Source organism: Lepisosteus oculatus, chromosome 9 (genome assembly GCF_040954835.1).
Source record: "Lepisosteus oculatus isolate fLepOcu1 chromosome 9, fLepOcu1.hap2, whole genome shotgun sequence".
NCBI lineage: Eukaryota > Metazoa > Chordata > Actinopteri > Semionotiformes > Lepisosteidae > Lepisosteus > Lepisosteus oculatus.
In genome coordinates, this window is record NC_090704.1 from 31,098,363 (window position 1) to 31,116,956 (window position 18,594).

General features: G+C 51.2%; 1 protein-coding gene across 2 annotated transcripts; it reads left to right on the forward strand.

Moving 5' to 3' along the window:
• Positions 1–357: 357 nt before the first annotated feature.
• Positions 358–17,543, forward strand: edem3 (ER degradation enhancer, mannosidase alpha-like 3). Of its 2 annotated transcripts, XM_015356325.2 has the most exons (21): positions 358–1,852; positions 2,342–2,387; positions 2,879–2,979; positions 3,072–3,111; positions 4,117–4,229; positions 4,564–4,717; positions 4,996–5,130; positions 5,744–5,849; positions 7,645–7,742; positions 8,157–8,282; positions 8,503–8,586; positions 8,688–8,771; positions 8,997–9,121; positions 9,625–9,799; positions 10,527–10,684; positions 10,985–11,132; positions 12,228–12,419; positions 12,589–12,754; positions 13,790–13,975; positions 14,175–14,222; positions 16,085–17,543. In XM_015356325.2, the coding sequence occupies exons 1-21, from the start codon at positions 1,734–1,736 to the stop codon at positions 16,369–16,371; spliced, it is 2,691 nt and encodes an 896-aa protein (XP_015211811.2). In that variant the 5' UTR covers positions 358–1,733; the 3' UTR covers positions 16,372–17,543. The 2 variants fall into 2 exon arrangements, with proteins under 2 accessions (XP_015211811.2, XP_015211812.2); XM_015356326.2 differs by lacking the exon at positions 14,175–14,222 and having other exon boundaries at positions 392–1,852.
• Positions 17,544–18,594: the final 1,051 nt, after the last annotated feature.

Sequence of the window (18,594 nt, forward strand, 5' to 3'; positions counted from 1 at the left end):
ACGGGATGTCTTCAGTCCTGAACGGAGGAGACGCAAGTCTTGAAAATCCTGAAAGAAATTAAGAGAGACAGCCCTGCAGGCACAGGTAAAGAGGATACACTTTACACAGAGAGCATCATAGCGATGGTGATGCAGATTTACTGGGATTCTTCAAAGAACAGCCCTGTCTTCTCAGAGACGGAGAGAGATCTTCCCCAGACATTCGCAATCAAATGAACAAATTTAATGACTGAATGGTTCCCTCTCATTTATGATCCTCCTCGCGTTCTTGTGTCATATATTCTTATGTAAATACACGCCCAAGGTAGAACCGAGCACCTCTGCTTACAACTCCACACTAGACGGCTTTCGTACTCTCTTCTCGCCAGATCAACAAAGGAGCGCCAGTAGAGGGAGAGATCACAAGCCTGACGGACGGCAGCGGGAGCCAATAACAGCCAAAGGCGCTCAATGACGTCAATCCAGCGTGTTGAACTGAAGCCAATGAGACGGCGAGGGGGGCAGTACCCGGATGCGGATGTTATTGACGTTGCAGTCGGAAAATTGACTCCTGCAGCATCAGCGGCGAAGATGGCTGTTGGCCGGAGAAGGGGCTGAGCCGAGCTGGGGTCGTCGCGCTGAAACCGGGTCATAGGGTCACAGTGCTGGGACAACAGTCGACTGAAGCTAGGTCGGAGGGATTTGTATACTTCACAGGACCGGTCAGCCTCACGACCCGGGTCCACTTCGAGCCGAGAGAGTGGAGCTGTGGCGCTGGGAGAGCACCCTAACAGCTGCTGAGAGGGACAGCGCACCTACACTGCCATTCCGGAGGGGAATATGCTATCGAAAGCCGCAACGGGGACAGAGCAACGGGGTCGTCTACGAAAAAGAGACTGAAATCGACCTCAGAGGAAACTCGGAGCTCGGAGGCTGTATATTCCGTCAGTCCGAAACGAGAACGTAGATCCGGGACAGAAGGTGTTTTGTCCCGGATACGGAGAGAAAGAGGAAGGGGGGAGTGTGTGTGTGTGTGTGTTTGCGTGGTTTATTGTCATTAACATCGTTCTCTTCGTTCTTGCTGGATGGTTACATTGTAGCCGCGGAGTGTATTGCGAGAGGAATCCTAACGGTTTTCAGCAGGTGTGGAGAATTAGGCGTATCGGGGTTATCGTCATACTGTTACTTGGCCGGGGGGTTAAATGACACAGAGCGTGTTCTGTTCCAGGTGTGCCAGACCCACACAGGGGTTGATGTCGGTCAGTCCCTTTTAACACAGGTGTCTTGGGCCTGGACTCCACGTCGCCTCCGTGGTTTTGATAAACGCCTCTCATTGTTTTTACAAGATCGGGGAAAGCAAACATCATTTGAAAATAGAACAAAATGGAGTGATTAGTGGCTTCTGCAGGGACTAGTCGGAGCCTAGAGTGCGTGTGAAGTCCAGCTGGGACCCCTGCTTACGCCGTACAGACACATTCCACTCAGGGGCGGGGGCTGTAGAGACCCACACAGCTGAAAGTAAAGGGAGATCAAATAAGCAGTCCGATTAAAGAAAATCTCGACAGGTGCGACAGAAGTCTGGTTGTATGTGTTTAAGGTCTGGGCGGAAGGGAGCAGTCACAGGGGAACAGTGTGTCTGTCAGTGTGATCGGCAGTGCGTGTGCGTCGTGGTGTTGAGTGTGTCTGCTTGTTCGTGGGGGATGGTTCGCCCCTCAAGTGGGCTCTGACAGAGACAGGCAGACAGGCGTGTTACTATGGAGACCACGCCGGGAACCTGCCCAGTGAGGATCGCCCTGGTGGTGCTGCTGCTGCTCCTGGGCGCCACCTGCAGGCTGGGGGGTGCCATGACCAGAGAGGAGAGGCAAAGACTGAGGTAAGGGTTCGGGAGGCAGGACCGGGCACCGGAGCATGAACGAAAGCGCGTGGAGTCGCAGCTGGGGTGGGTAGAGGGTTGGTCCAGTAGGGGGGTGGCTGACAGTGACGAGTTAGGCAGTGGGATAGTGTGTTCCTGGGGGGGGTGAGTCGGTGTTTGGGCTGCATGGTTGTGGACTATGTTGTCAGTTTTTGAGTCAGTCTCAGATTTGGTGAGTAAAGTGACAGCGGGGAGTGGGCCTCTGTGGTGTAGACTTTGTCTTGTAGCCGCGTGGTGTTCTGAATTTTTTTTGCTTCTCAACAAAACACCCAAACAAGCGGATATCCTCCTGTCGGTCCCAGATTTAATGATGGTGGGTACAGATGTCAATACGAATGGTCAAAGTGCCAAATCTAGGAATTTTGGATTGTAAAAGTACGTGGAAAAGGCCATATTAAAATACATGTCTATTCATCCCCTGCCTGCTCTCGGCCTCTCTCTCCTCCTCAGGAACCAGGTGATCGAGATGTTTGACCATGCCTACCAGAACTACATGGTGAGTGTCAGCTGACCGCCCTGCGGAGGGAGGAGAGCTAATGGATGCCCAGAAGAACGTAGTGACGCTACGGGTCCACCCACCCACACCCACACCCACACACACAGAGCCAGTGAGAACAGCTGTCTGCAGAGCACACGCGGATGTGAATGGGCGGAGCGGTGGCTAAGGATCTGCACCTGTGGCTGGAAGGTTACCGGTTCAAATCCCGCTGGCTGGCTGGCAGAGGAATCCTACAGCGTTGGGCCCCTGAAAAAGGCCCTTAACCCCAACTGCTCCAGGGCTGCCGTATAAATGGCCGACCCTGTCTGTGTGTCTCATGGAGAGCAAGTGGGGGTATGTGAAAAGACAAATTCCTAATGCAAGAAGTTGTATAGGGCCAATAAAGTGATCTTATCTGCACGGACGCTCCCACGCAGCCTTGTCACGTTTGAAACATTCAGCCTCTGCAGCGCTGCGCCCCACAGTCTCTCTCCCTTCCTGTGTTTCAGGATCACGCGTACCCCGCCGACGAGTTAATGCCCCTGACTTGTCGGGGGAGAGTTAGGGGCCTGGAGCCCAGCAGGGGGGATGTGGACGACGCTTTGGGCAAGTAAGTCGTGGACAGACTGACGGGCTCGCAGAGTGACTCATGGGACCCACTGAGGGGCTTACACAAACACACTTTGTCTCTCTCTGTCGCAGGTTCTCTCTCACCCTTATCGACACTCTGGACACTCTGGTGGTGAGTAACCCGGGGGGGTAAGAGAACATGATAAATCGAATTATCTTCAAATGATAATTATTATCACTGATGAGCTGAAATTTACAGGTTTTGTATATCGCATGTAAAACTATAACTGGGTAGCATTAAAAATGGCACTGCAGGTCACTGCGTGTGTGTGGAGTTGAGCTCTTCAGTTTTAATTCAGAACTGCTTTTTTAACAATTCCTTTAATGCAGACCTACGGTTTTATTACTCATAAGCACTACCTAATGACCACAACTACATAATGACCACAACCATTTTGGGTAATGGTCCATAATTATGACTAGTTTTATGGCTATTTAAAAGTGATAAAAGAGTTTAAACAAAGCGCTAGCCATGATCTTGATAATTAATTGTTGGAGTGGATTGTTGAATAATGGATTGTTGTACAGTATGTGTGCGGTAACCCCACTGTCTCTCACTGGGATGTCACCCTGTCTGGCACTGGGGTGTTAACCTGTCTCACTGTCCCATGGCTGTGGTAACCCCCGTCTGCCACTGGGGTGTTAACCTGTCTCACTGTCTGAGATCTGTGGTAACCCCCCTGACTGTCACTGGGGTGTTGACCTGTCTCACTGTCTCAGAGCTGTGGTAACCCCCCTGTCTGTCACTGGGGATTATAACCTGTCTCACTGTCTCAAGGCTGTGGTAACCCCCCTGTCTGTCACTGGGGTGTTGACCTGTCTCACTGTCTCAGAGCTGTGGTAACCCCCCTGTCTGTCACTGGGGATTATAACCTGTCTCACTGTCTGAGATCTGTGGTAACCCCCCTGACTGTCACTGGGGTGTTGACCTGTCTCACTGTCTCAGAGCTGTGGTAACCCCCCTGTCTATCACTGGGGATTATAACCTGTCTCACTGTCTCAAGGCTGTGGTAACCCCCCTGTCTGTCACTGGGGTGATGACCTGTCTCACTGTCTCAGTGCTGTGGTAACCCCCCTGTCTGTTACTGGGGTGTTAACCTGTCTCGCTGTCCTGCAGCTCCTGAACAAGCCGGTGGAGTTCGAGGAGGCTGTGAGGAAGGTGCTGCGTGACGTCAGACTGGACAATGACATCGTGGTGTCCGTTTTCGAGACCAACATCCGAGTTCTGGGGTGAGGGGCTGGAAGATGGAGTGGCTGAGGGTGCATGAGTGCACAGTGGATCCTGAGAAGACTGGGATTGTCAGTCAGTGCCATCGGTCAGGGCTTTCATGCCCAGTAACTCGCTTTTTCTTAGAAAAGGATATCGATCATGTTAATATAATAACTCTTCATATAAATGCAGTGCATCTCCCCAGTCATTACATGAAGTTCAGAAGACTGCAGTCACTGTAGGAGACGGTGTGCCTCTGTGCCCAGCTCCCCCGAGAGGAGCTGGCCTGCAGCTGCTCTAGGGCTGCACAGATGGAGCGGTAGGTGTGACGGTCTCTGTGTGTACCTGTGTTAGGGGCCTGCTGGGGGGCCACTCAATGGCAGTGATGCTGAAGGAGCAGGGGACTCATATGAGTTGGTACCGTGACGAGTTGCTGGCCATGGCCAAGGACCTGGGTTTGCGCCTGCTGCCTGCCTTCAACACCTCCAGTGGCCTGCCCTACCCCAGGGTGAGTGTCCCCGAAGGTAGCGCCAGTACTCTACCACAGCAGCGCTGGTTTACTCCCATAATACTGTGTCGTATCAACAACACTCAACCCCACTGTAAACAGTACCCCCAGAAACACCCCACATCATGCTGGACTGCGACAATGACACACTGCTTCAGGAAGCACTCCAGCCTGTGGCTGGGCTGTGCGTGCGGCTCTTTGGCCGGGCTGCCTGAGTTTGCGGGCGGCCAGCTCTGCCAGTGACCAAGCCAGGACGCCTCTCTCCGGTCCCTCCGCAGGTGAACCTGCGCCATGGCGTGCGAAGTCCCGAGGCGAGGACTGGCACCGAGACAGACACCTGCACGGCCTGCGCTGGCACCATCATCCTGGAGTTCGCCGCCCTGAGCCGCTTCACCGGAGACCCTGTGTTTGAGGTGGGGGGGCAGGGAGGGGGTATTCTACACAGAATAGCCTGTGTAGGAAGTGGGGGTGGGTCAAGGAAGGGGTACTCTACATGTAATACCCTGTGTGCGAAGTGGGGGGGTATTCTACACTGAATAGCCTGTGTGCAAGGTGGGGGGGGGCAGGGAATGGGTACTCTACACAAAATAGCCTGTGTGTGAGGTGGGGGGAGGCAGGGAGGGGGTATTCTACAGAGAATAGCCTATGTGTGAAGGGGGGGTTGTCAGGGAGGGAGTATTCTACACAGGATAGCCTGTGTGCAAGGTGGGGGGGGCAGGGAGGGGGTATTCTACACAGAATAGCCTATGTGTGAAGGGGGGGGTGGTCAGGGAGGGAGTATTCTACACAGAATAGCCTGTGTGCGAGGTGGGAGGTGGTGTTCTACATAGAATAGCCAGTGTGTGGGGCAAGAAAGAGGCAGAGACGGATGTTACAGCGACTTGAGGGGCGGAAAGCTCAGCTCCACTGCAGAAGCTACACTTGTGGGGAGAGAGGGGAAGGGAGGGGACAGAAGGGGGGAGCAGACACTGTCAGGCTGTCAGTGCTGTCGATGTGGGTGTCATTAACGGTTGATTGCCTCCCCAGGAGCACGCCCGCAGGGCTCTGGACTTCCTGTGGGAGAAGCGGCAGAGGAATAGCAACCTGGTGGGCACGACCATTAACATCCATTCCGGGGAGTGGGTCCGAAGGGGTGAGAGAGGGCGGACGAGGGGGGAGGGAGGGAGCAGACCCGAGAGACTGTGACCCTGTCATGACAAGTGTTGCTGGCTGAACAGTGCTCTTGTGCTGAGTGGGAGACGGAAGGTGATTTTCAGCCACCTCTGACGCGAATTGCAATTTTCTGGCTAGTAGTGCTGAGATACTGACTAGATGAGATCTTTAATACAGGAAAAGCTTGATGGTTCCTTACTGTACTGAATCACTAGTAAGGAGTAAGAATCTGTTATCCGGATTCTGAATAGCATATTAAATAATCCATTAATTTTCTTACAGGTTGTCACCGTTCATAGATGAGTGTTTCTTTACTTTCTGCATTCTTGGCTTGGGTTATTGTTATATAGCCGTTACAGAGAAATTTAAATCTGTTTCGGTGCAAACGGCCTGTTTAAAACATGTTTAAAAGAAATGGAAAGGAATGAAATTTGAAGACGGGCCCTGAATGATCCGACAAATCTTTTACACACTTTGTGCCCTGAGGATTTTCACTGTGGATGGAAATTCCAGTACATTACTGTTCAACCACTAAACACTGTTTGTCTCTTACATGCATGTGTTGCATATTATGCAGTTGTGCATAGCCAACCATATAGCTCCGTGGGACACTTACAGGGTTTTAATTTTACCATAAAATTAACTGAATTAATGCATAAAAAACTTCACCGTTACTTCAACTAGACTGTGCAGACAGCTCATCAGTGTAGTTTTGTGCATCAATATTTATCAGACGATAAATTATGCAACGTGTTTGTGTGCATAAAACAAACAACGAGCGAAAATAATACATATTTCTTTAAAATAATCTTAAAATGGTCTATGAATTGTTGCCACCATTCGTGTTACAGTTACTTTCTTCTGGTAATTCATGGAATAAAAACGCTACCTTGCAAGGTCACATGGAGTGATTGGTGTCAGGAATGGCTGACAGGTCTTCCGTTTTGGTTATTTCCCGAGTACAGCAATAGAGCCCTAAAGGTAGTGATGCACTGACTATTTTAGATACTGGGCTGTGCCCTGTGTTCATTTATTATATGACATTTTTAAGGAAATGATCATTAAAATATAGACTGTAGATTAAAGGGAAATGAAATGTTCAAGGAAGAGATGCAATGTGTCTAAATTGAACAGGATCTGTTATTATTGTTCAACGTTCTGCATGGATGACAATGTTCCGCTCATTAGATTCATCTGTAAGCCTAGTTGCTAGTGGAGGGTGGCAGGGAGCTGGTAATAAATTTAATAAATTTACTCGGAGAGCTGTGCAAAGCCTGGCCACCCACAGATCAATGCAGGTGGAGGAGGTATCCAAGACTGAAGTGGGGAAATTGCATCAGCTTTAACACTCGATGTATGTCTGCATGAGCACTGATGCGCTTTCATACACCATTAGGAACAATGTCAACAATCTATTATCACAGGTACTCCGTATACTTCCCAGATTTTTAAAATGTAAATAAAGAAAACCCTTTGGTTCTGAACCCTGTTCTCCTTTGGTTAAACAACATCGTTTAACCGAGAGAAGCAAGCGCACAGTAATTCAGTTACACACTCCATCTTGAGCCCAAGTCATCCCAGCCTGCAGGCTATAACCGAGATAATGGCCTACCAGCTGAAAATCATGAGTGTAATTATTAACAGCGTTTTGTAAATCAGTGCCACGTATCAGTTCAGCTGGCACTTAAGTAACAAGTGTTTGAAAATCCCACCCAGTATTGTGTTATTTGCTCTGCCAGTGGGTTGACTCCCTCTTTCTGTGTTGTGACCCTCAGACAGTGGCGTGGGAGCAGGGATTGACTCCTATTACGAATACCTGCTGAAGGCCTACATCCTGCTGGGAGACGAGCGCTTCCTGGAGAGATTCAACACTGTGAGTGTGACCCGTCCCAGGCGGCCTCTTTCTCACTGCCATGTTTAAAGCTCAGAGCTCTCCTAGTCCCTGTGCTGCTGAAGCAGCTAGTGCCCTCCGATTCTGCATGGACCCGTATCAGACAACGAGAACAAGAACAGCAATAATAAACAAGAATATCTTACTTCCCTCTCCCTCCTTCAGTAACTGCTCCTGCCTGCTCTGCTTGTCCCCTCTCATGGGGGAAGGAAGGTTTCTCAGAGGTGGCAGCCCCGTCAGAGGTCTGTTTGGGGCAAGAAGACTAACCTCACCTGTGTGTGAAGAACAAGTGGCAGCTCTGCTTTCTCAGCGCTCGGCCTGGCTTCCCAGCTGTGGTCATTGTGTCTCTCCCTGCTCCCCTCACTCACTCGCCATGGCTCCCTGTCTCCCTCCCAGCACTACGCCTCGATAATGAAGTACATCAGCCAGCCGCCCCTCCTGTTGGACGTTCACATCCACAAGCCCCTGCTGACTGCCCGCACCTGGATGGACTCCCTGCTGGCCTTCTTCCCAGGGCTGCAGGTACTGGTCACTGCTTGCACTCTGGCAGTGCTTATATATCACTGTTTAACTATCCACAGTTCATTCACTATATGACTCTCCTCATACACTAGCTAATAATATACTATACTAATCACATTTTACTCGCGCTCTCCTCGGTTCTCATGAGCACCTCGCTGCGCACTGTATCCCATATCCTCTTGCATCACTGCTCATTCACACTCTCTTCCGTCTGGCTCAGGTGCTAAAGGGGGATATTCGACCCGCTATAGAGACACATGAGATGCTGTACCAGGTCACCAAGAAGCACAACTTCCTGCCCGAGGTACCGTGACCATCTGCGATGTCAGTCTGTCTGCTTGTGTGCAGCAGCAGCGTCTGTGCTTTCATGCTGGTGCGCTGAAACTTGCTCTCTCTTCCTCTCAGGCGTTCACCACGGATTTCAGGGTCCACTGGGCTCAGCACCCGCTACGCCCAGAGTTTGCAGAGAGCACCTACTTCCTGTACAAGGTGAGATCGCTTAGCAGTCCCCTTCTCTCTTTCCTGTGTGTGTCTCTCTCTGCACCCCGCTCCTTCACTCAGCCTGTCCTGTGTGAATCGTGTCTTTCGGTTCTCACTGCCCCTCTTCCCCACCATTGCTGTGTCTGCTGCTCGCCTTCTTACCCTTCCTCTGCAACCTGGGATTCAGCCTGTGTCTCCCTGTCTCTCACTGTCGCCTTGCCCTCTCTCTGTCAGGCGACAGGAGACCCCTATTACTTGGAGGTGGGCCGGACTGTGCTGGAGAACCTGAACCGGTTTGCTCGGGTCCCCTGTGGTTTTGCAGCCATGAAGGACGTCCGGACTGGGAGCCATGAGGACCGGTGAGAGAGGGGAGGCCGTTCGGCCCGGCTGGCTCGTTGTTTGGGAGCAGAGTCAAATATCTCTCCTTGTTTCTTGAAAGAAGGATTGAGTAACGATTTCGGCAGCGTGTTTGGTAGCTTGTTCTAGATTCTCGCTATCCTTTCTGTAAGGAGTTCATGGTTTTAGATGGATGCCACTGGTACTGAACAAGTCTGGTTGGTCTCTATGAGGATTATGAATTTTTGAATCAGGTCTCTTTGTATTTGTTTCTGTTCAGGACTAGAAGGATTCAGGTCTGAGTAAAATATTCCTTTAAGCCCAGGAATGTATCTGCTTGCTCGTCTCTGGACTGATTTCAGTGCAGTCGTCTCTTTTATCTTGGCATCCAAAATTGTACACAATAACGAGTTCTTACTTGGTAATTGTTTTGACACAAAATACCTTGATTTAAATGTTAACTCTCAGGTATGTATTATAACATTGATTGCCTTTCCTTCTCTCCCCATCCCTCTTTCTCTTGTAGTATGGATTCATTCTTCCTGGCAGAGATGTTCAAGTACCTGTTCCTTCTGTTTGCTGACCCAGAGGACCTGCCCTTTGATGTGGAGGATTACATCTTCACCACAGAGGCACATCTGCTGCCCCTGTCCCTGTCTACTGCCAACACTACTTACACACTGGCTGTGTCTAATCACACGGTACTGTCTATCAGGCTGTATGTTAATATCCACAACCAACACTACACTGGCTGTCTAATCACACAGTACTGTCTATCAGGCTGTATGTTAATATCCACAACCAACACTACACTGGCTGTCTGATCACACAGTACTATCAGGCTGTATGTTAATGTTTAATCAGTATTACATCCATGTAGGCTGCTTTTAAAAACATGCTTCTGACGTGCCTGAATGCTGTTATTGTCTACAGCAGGGCTGTCTAGTCTAGGTCCCGGAAGTTCAGCATTTCTGCAGGTTTTCATTCCATTTAAGCTCTTAAAGAGATCTTGGATCTTTATTGGCTCAATTGAACCAATTTTCTCGGTCGCTCAAGTGTTAATGATTGAAAGAGACATACCACTATCCCAGTACCAGGACTGGACAATCCTAGTCTGCAGCTGGCTTTTGCAGACTTTTTAAATGAACTTTTAAATTAAAGTGAAGATAGAGAGTTGAACTTGCAACCTTAGGGTTGCTAACACGACACATACAAAACCACAGGCTGTTTGCACAGTACGAGTTCTTTCTCTGACCCGCATTTTGTCTTCTCGTGCCTCTTCACTGCCAGTGGCATTTATACAAAAGCTCGCATGAAGGAGACAGCTGGTTCTTCTCTAAAATACCTCTTTTTCATTTTCATGCGTTAAATGAATTTCTTTCACCAAGAAGCCAAACTTAACTCTCCCCTGTCATCTGTCTCCCTCAGTTAGGGGAGAGTTCACTCTCGGACACGGACGACTCAAATTTCGACTGGTCCTGCCCCAACACACAGCTGCTGTTCCCTGATCCCTCCTTCCCGCAGTCCATCCGCGAGCCGGTCAGGAGCGCCGTGGACAAGAGCTGCCCTCGCCCGGCCCCCCCAAGGTGAGAAACGGACGGGGGCGTTGGGGGCAGGCTGTGGAGGTGGGAAGAGGAGGGATGAGAAGAGAGAGGTAGGAGGTGGATTGGAAGTGATTAGTTGTTGAGTCAGGGAGGAGGGGGAAGAGTGTCAGTGAGCGAGACGGAGAGCGTCAGAGCCTGGGAGGAATCCAGCATAAGTCTTGACCGCTCAGTGAACCAGTGAGAGAATGTGCACTGTCGAAATTCCGACTCCTAAGAGGAAAACACTTTCCTGCTGTTCACTCTCGATTTTCCTCCGTTTTTCCCTTTCCGCCCCTCTCCCAGTGACGGGGGCTCTGCGGGGCGCCCTCCCCTGCGAGCGCGGGACTTCATGGCCAATAACCCCGAGCACCTGGAGCTGCTGAAGAGGATGGGAGTCAGTCTGATCCACCTGAAGGATGGGAGAGTGCAGCTGGTGCAGCATGCCACTCAGGTAATCTTGACACACCTGCGCAGCACCCAGGCTACATGGTGACTCTCCCGGCACGGCACGCCACGCCACACGGGCACCGTGGTGACTCTCCCGGCACGCCACGCCACACGGGCACCGTGGTGACTCTCCCGGCACGCCACGCCACACGGGCACCGTGGTGACTCTCCCGGTACGCCACGCCACACGGGCACCGTGGTGACTCTCCCGGTACGCCACGCCACACGGGCACCGTGGTGACTCTCCCGGTACGCCACGCCACGCCGCACGGGCACCGTGGTGACTCTCCCGGTACGCCACACCGCACGGGCACCGTGGTGACTCTCCCGGCTCGCCACGCCACACGGGCACCGTGGTGACTCTCCCGGCACGGCACGCCACGCCACACGGGCACCGTGGTGACTCTCCCGGCACGCCACGCCACACGGGCACTGTGGTGACTCTCCCGGCACGCCACGCCACACGGGCACTGTGGTGACTCTCCCGGCACGCCACGCCACACAGGCACCGTGGTGACTCTCCTGGTACGCCACGCCACGCCACATGGGCACCGTGGTGACTCTCCCGGCTCGCCACGCCACACGGGCACCGTGGTGACTCTCCCGGCACGCCACGCCACACGGGCACCGTGGTGACTCTCCTGGTACGCCACGCCACGCCACATGGGCACCGTGGTGACTCTCCCGGCTCGCCACGCCACACGGGCACCGTGGTGACTCTCCCGGTACGGTACGCCACGCCACACGGGCACCGTGGTGACTCTCCCGGCATGCCACGCCACACGGGCACCGTGGTGACTCTCCCGGCATGCCACGCCACACGGGCACCGTGGTGACTCTCCCGGCTCGCCACGCCACACGGGCACCGTGGTGACTCTCCCGGCTCGCCACGCCACACGGGCACCGTGGTGACTCTCCCGGCTCGCCACCCCGCACGGGCACCGTGGCGACGCACCTGCCACAAAACGTTGGTCAGGGTGTGAGCCCTTTACCTGTGTGTGTGTGTGGGCAAACCCTAGGGTCCGCAGAGAATCAAAGAGATCGTCTAGGTGTTCCGTGTTCTGTGCAGTAGGTGACTTTCTCTGTCTTGCTCCTCCAGGCCTTCAGTGCCGTCGATGCAGAAGACGGGCTGCGGTTCATGCAGGAGATGATTGAACTGTCCAGCCAGCAGCAGAAGGAGCAGCTGCCCCCCCGTGCCGTGCAGATAGTCTCCCACCCATTCTTCGGGAGAGTGGTACTGACCGCTGGGCCCGCGCAGTTTGGAACGGACCTATCCAAAAGCCACAGGGGGGTGAGTGCTGCGCGCTAGTCTCAGTTCTGACTCCTTTTCTGCCCCAGTCCTTCATCTTCCCCTTTCTTCATCTTTCTTCAGGGAGCTGGAAAATTGAGATTTACTGGAAAAAAAGACCCTTTCAAAAGCGCTAAACTTTCTCCCCTTGTCTACTGTCCCTCTCTCTCAGGTGCAGGGGTACGTGGCCCTGTCAGAGCCGTACAGCGGCTGCTCGGAGCTCAGCAACGCCGCAGTGGTGGCCGGGCACATCGCTCTGCTGCAGCGGGGGCAGTGCATGTTTGCGGAGAAGGCTCGCAACATCCAGAAAGCTGGGGCTATTGGAGGCATTGTCATTGGTGAGCCAAGGGGACAGGCTGGGTCACTACAGATGCACTAATGATGATAAGAATAAGAGAATAAGCCACTCCACTCAAAGCGCTTTACAGTTAATGGGGATAATGGGATCCCCCCTCCACCACCACCACCACCAATGTGTAGCCCACTGTATCAGTGGGGAGAACAGAGTAATGAAACCAGCTGATAGATGAGGATTATTAGGAGGCCATGATTGGTAAAGGCCGGAGGGAAATTTGGCCAGGAAACCGGGGTGACACCCCTACTCTTTTAGAGAAACCCTGGGATTTTTAATATCCACTGAGAATCAAGGCTTCAGTTTTACATATCATCCAAAGGATGGTGCCTTTTTTACAGTATAGTGTCCCAATCAACATCCTGGGGCATTAGGACCCACACAGACTGCTGGGTGAGCATCCCCTACTGGTCCCACTAACACCTCTTCCAGCAACAACCTTAGCTTTCCCAGGAGGTCTCCCATCCAGGTACTGACCACCTGCTGGCTATACAAAGAAAGAGCTACATTTGTAGTGATGCCAAAAAAAGCTGTGGAACACAGAGACACAACAGACATGCGTAGAGATGTAAAATGTAGAGAGCATACTATTCCCCCCTTCACAGGGTTTATATACCTGGGTAAAGTACCCCACTTAAAGTACAGCAGCAGTGTCTGCAGTGTGGGCTCGAACCCACCACCTGTCAACCCTGCGTCCACAAGACACCCCACTCTACTCAGTAGTACATTGAATAAAGTAAAAAAAAATAACTTTTACAAATGTATTTGGATAGCTACCATAAATATAACATAATTACTGTTTTTACTTAACACATGTGAAATAAATGGGAGGTGATGGGGATAGAGAGTGTTACTATTCTGTATTACTATTGGCTGATGCTCTGTTGTAATTTCTCTGATATCTATTGGTTGAGTCTTGACTCTTGGGTTCTTATTGGTTGATGGTTTTCTTTGTGTGTATCTATTGGCTAATGGTCCGTCCCCTGGGCGGGGTCCTGTGTCTGTGCTTGCCTGTTGGCAGATGACAATGAGGGCAGCAGCAGTGACACCGCTCCCCTATTCCAGATGGCGGGGGATGGGCGGAGCACCGATGACATTACCATCCCCCTCCTCTTCCTCTTCCATAAGGAAGGCAACATCGTGCTGGAGGCCCTGAGAGAGTACAGGGAGGTGGAGGTGCTGCTGAGCGACAGAGCAAGAGACAGAGGTGAGCGAGAGGCGGGCGAGGCATACTCAGTGATGGAGTGAAGTTTCTGAATCATCTTGGTGACAGGGAAGGAGAAAAGGGGAGAGTGCGAGGATCTGGGGTGAGATGTTAGCCTGCCCCGCTCTTGCTCCCACTCTCTCTCCTCTCCTCTGGGTAACTATGTGCTTCCTCTCTCCTGTGCTCTCCTGTGGGATTTCAGCGGCCATATTTAAAGGGAAAGCCCTCCCCAGCTACATCTTGGAGAGCAGTAAGTACTTCCCTCTTCCCTCCTCTCTGTGCTGGACAGCAGCCTAGTCCAGCCCAACTTCAGCTGCGTCAGTCTCCTCTAAATTAACTTGCTACAATCTGGCCCATCCAGGTCCGGTACAGGCAAGTCCTGGTTCTGGTTGTGGTTCTCCTGGTTGTTGGTAGTGCCGAGTGGCACTGGACTGTTCTGGACATTCAGGGCTCCTGCAGTACTGTAGTGGTCTTGTGCACTTTGACCGATATTCCAATGATGATGCACCACTCTACACCACCATAACTCTTCAGCACTCTGGAAAAGCAATGTACAGCCATTCCTCGATTTACCAGTGTTTTCTGTGTGGAAGCATGCCTTTTAACCCCTGTTTTTCTCAGTTACAAAGTGATTTTTGCTACAAGAAGGTGTCCTTTGCACGCTCTACTTACAATGCAGTAGTAAAATAAATTAGTATTGTAAATCCCACCGATCTGATGTCGATTTAAAAAGGGACACAATGTTAGGAAATGGTATATTACTTTTAGTTTCTCTCTGCTATTAAAAAAAAACTTTTCACCTGCTCTGTGAACAGGAGCCAGAGTGATTTAGATAATGGTCTTATTATGCTATTTTTTTCAAATAAATATCACATTCATTCTATTCCAAAGGCTAGTTGTAATTAGGAATCGAAATCCACTTCAGGTCAGTTTAATTGTAAGAAAAGAAAACAACCATTTCACCTGGAAATCAGCAATTCTTGACCTACAGTCCTCTGAGCAATCATTTCTGACCTTGCTGAGGTGGCGTTTCTCCAACAGATTGCTTCTATCAACCATAATTTGTCTGAAACAAATTAAACGGTATCAGCTGTATTGGCGAGCATCTTCTGGCGGACGTGTAGTATAAATTATCACACACGCAACCTTGGGGCACATCCAGAGCTGTGAATCCAGCAATCCCAGGGCCACCTCAAAAGCGGTGTCCTAGCCCTGATCTAAAGAGAGGACATTTGTGTAAGAGCTTATGGTTTTTTATTGTTATGTGATACACCCTTTGCATCTTGACCAAATGCTTTTATCCAAAGCGTCTTACTGCCGCATCTGCCAAATGGAAGAATTTAAATGGGATGCAAACCCACCTGAAAAACAAGAAAATCATTTTGTGTTTTAAATAAGTTTGCACGTTTTGTTATTTGCAGATTTTTCTCTTGGTGTCATTTTTAGTTTTTTAAACGGTGTTTGGTTTCTTGGAAGTATGTGCACGCTGTCAGGCGTGGTCAGTCTACTTCGGTGTGCGGTACCAGTGAGAGTCAGTGAGCATCGAAGTGCTTCTCTGTTTGTGTCCGGATGGCTGGCTTAAACCAGCATCACTTTGACCCCATCAGCCTGTATTAGTGAGCGTCTGGCTGCATCTGGTCTCGGTCAGGGAGTATGTGTCCGTCTTTTTCCATCAGTTGTGTGTCAGTGTGAATCAGTCTGTGTCGGTCTGCTTTCCAGTCTGGCTCAGGTCAGTATGTGCTCATGTGTTTGTATGCGAGAGTTGAAACTAGTCTCTCTGTGTTAAGAAAAGAGAGTGCGGCACCAAGATATTGAAACCAGAGCAGTGTTTATCTCAGCATGGGGCCTAAGTTCTCCTTCTGCCTCTTTTGGAGAGAAATGAACAGCATATTTGAGTTAAACAGGGGCTGCTCTGAGAATTTGACATTTTTCTGTTGGGTGATTTTGCTGAATTAACTGAAACTGTAAACCCTAAACACCTCTTACAACGTTTCCCAGTTCCCTTTATATTCCCAGTTTTCCTTAACCATTTGCCTATTTTTTTCACTCTCTGTACTGCCTCTTCCCATCAGTATGATGTACTTTTATATCTCACGTCTGTCTGTCTGACAGGTGGGGAATCTGAGCGAACAGAGGAGGAGGACTGCTCTGCGGAGGACAGGGAGACCGTGGCCCCGCCTCATTCCACAGACACCGACCAATCAAGTGCAGGCACAGTCGAAGAGCACCAATCAACAGGGCACGAGGGGGACCAGAGGCAGGAAGCTGAGGGTCAGGGCAGCGAAGAGGCGGACCCTGTCGTGGCTGAGGACTCCAGTAGCCAATCTATAGACTCTTTGCTTGCTGACTGGAAGGAGGATCTTGAAGCCTTTCAGCAGATGGAGAAGGATGAGCTCTGACAGCGGCCCTCTCCCCACATGGTATGACCCTGACTAGTCCACAGGCGTTTGCTGCATGTCTCCACTGCACTCCCCAGCTGGGGAGAAGAGGGCAGTGAGCTGGAGTAAATGGGGAACATCAAGAGTTTAAGGAGGAACAGAATCAATGAAACACACCACAATTCCAGCACCTCCTTCCTGCTCTTTCCATGGTGTCCAGGAATATTATTTTTTCTTATTTCAGGTGGATTTCAATTTAGGCCCTGGAATCGGGATTAATTGCAAATCCTTGTTTGTTTATTTAATTAATCGTATTGACTTGAACGGTGCACGATTCTTGGTATCCAGGGCTCCCTGGTCCTCAGTCCTGAGACTGCAGCTGTAGACAGTCTACCTCTGGAAATGCAGGCAGGTGGATAGGACTCCCCCTAGTGGAGCACATAAACCACTACAACCTTGACTGCTGAAAAGTGGAAGGACCAATTGCTTTGGGATAAACTCGGCTGATCTCACAGAACCCGCTTTCCTGTTCTTGTTAACTCCCCTCACTGATTTTTTTTTTGTCGCAGAATGAGCAGTCACCCCAGCCTCTCCCCAGAACGCACTCTGAAACAATGCGGGGTGAGAAAGGGGACGAGGGGTCAGTCAGAGGCCCCAGGTCCATAGCAAACCCCAAGTCAAAATTCAGTAAAACCACACTAGCCTAAAACCAGCATTCGCAGTGCAATCGGGGCAATGAAGGAGAGTTTGGATAGATCTTTAAAGTATTAACTGAATAAGATGAACTAAGACGCGCCCTCTCTTGTGTACACACGTTGTGCAACAGTAGTCGGGCCAGCGGCAGAGCTGAGGGTTAGGGAAAGTGCTATGTTTTCTGGCAACATAAACATCTTTCCAAAAGAAAGGAATAAAAAAGCCCTGGCTCAATCGGTTGAGGTCAGGGAGAATGTAACCGGGTTCTGTGTAAGAGCTTGATTGGACCTATGCTCTGCACGGTGGCGACAGTGCCATCCTTGGCTCTCTGAAGGTTCTGCTATTCCACTGCTGGCCAGCAGGGGGCACTGCTGCCCGCTGCTCAGGGAGACTGAGCTCAGGATGACTGGAGTTCCACCAGTGACGGACTGGAGAAGCCATGCTAGAATTAAAACAACAATATCAATATGACTATTAATTAAATAAAAATAATTCCCGAACCCTAATGAAGTCTTTCTTCCTCCCCCGCACCTCCACACACCACAGAAAGATAGAGGGAGTGAGAGAGATGGCCAAAGCCAGGGAGTTCAGGGTGAGGACAAGGGGGGAGGAAGTCGAATGGCCTCTTGCCCTCCCTCTCACTCCCTCCTTCTCCCTCTGCTGAAGGAATCTCAGAAATGCGGCCTTTCTCACATGGGCCGAGACTCGAGTTGCTTTTCCAGAGAAGGAGATACACGGTGGCGTTGTCTGGAAGGGCACCCACGCGCTCTCACACGCACGCAGCAGCACGAACACGGGGACACTGGGGCCAGGAGAGCCCCTGCTCAAACCCGGGAGGAGGCGTGTCTTCCCGCGGCGCTGTCGCAGGCCCCTCTGGCTCGCGCGCATCTCCCTTGGGGTTGGGGGGGAGTGCCAGGGCCATCTTCGGCCCTCAGAGCCAGGATGGGTGTGGGAAGAGGCAGGAAAACCCAAACCTTCCCAGGAGGAGGGCAAGAGCAGGCAGGGGAGTGAGAAACGGGGAGGAGGGAGGAGAAGAAGAGGCAGAGAGAGGGCTACAGCGGAGCGGCCCTCTTGCTCGTTTGTGTGTTTATTAGCGGAGAAAAGAATACCCAGCCGTCTCTCGGCGACCTCAACCGCCTGACGGGGAAGCCTGTTCCACACACCCACGCCACTTTGTGTAAAGAAGCATTTCCTATTCAGCATCCTAAATGCACTCCCTGTCCGTTTGCGGCTGTGGTCCTGCGTCCTTGTATCCCTGCAGGTGCCAGAGCTAGATTATAAGCAGAGAAAACAGGGGCAAGTCCCATGCCTTCAGCCACGGTGTGTGACAGCCCTCAGATCAGAGCCAAGGCATCTCAGTAACTGAGATGCCTTGTATGTAGTTTACTTTCACCATTCCTGTCTCATCAGTGTTTACTGGCCAGACTCTCAGTCCACAACAACTTCCCTGCCCATTGTCTCATCAGGCATAACCAATCGGTTCCACGGAGCAACCGAGAGAAGGCTGTGAAGCAGTGCACTAAAAGGCAGAGAGAGGGCAAATTCAGATTT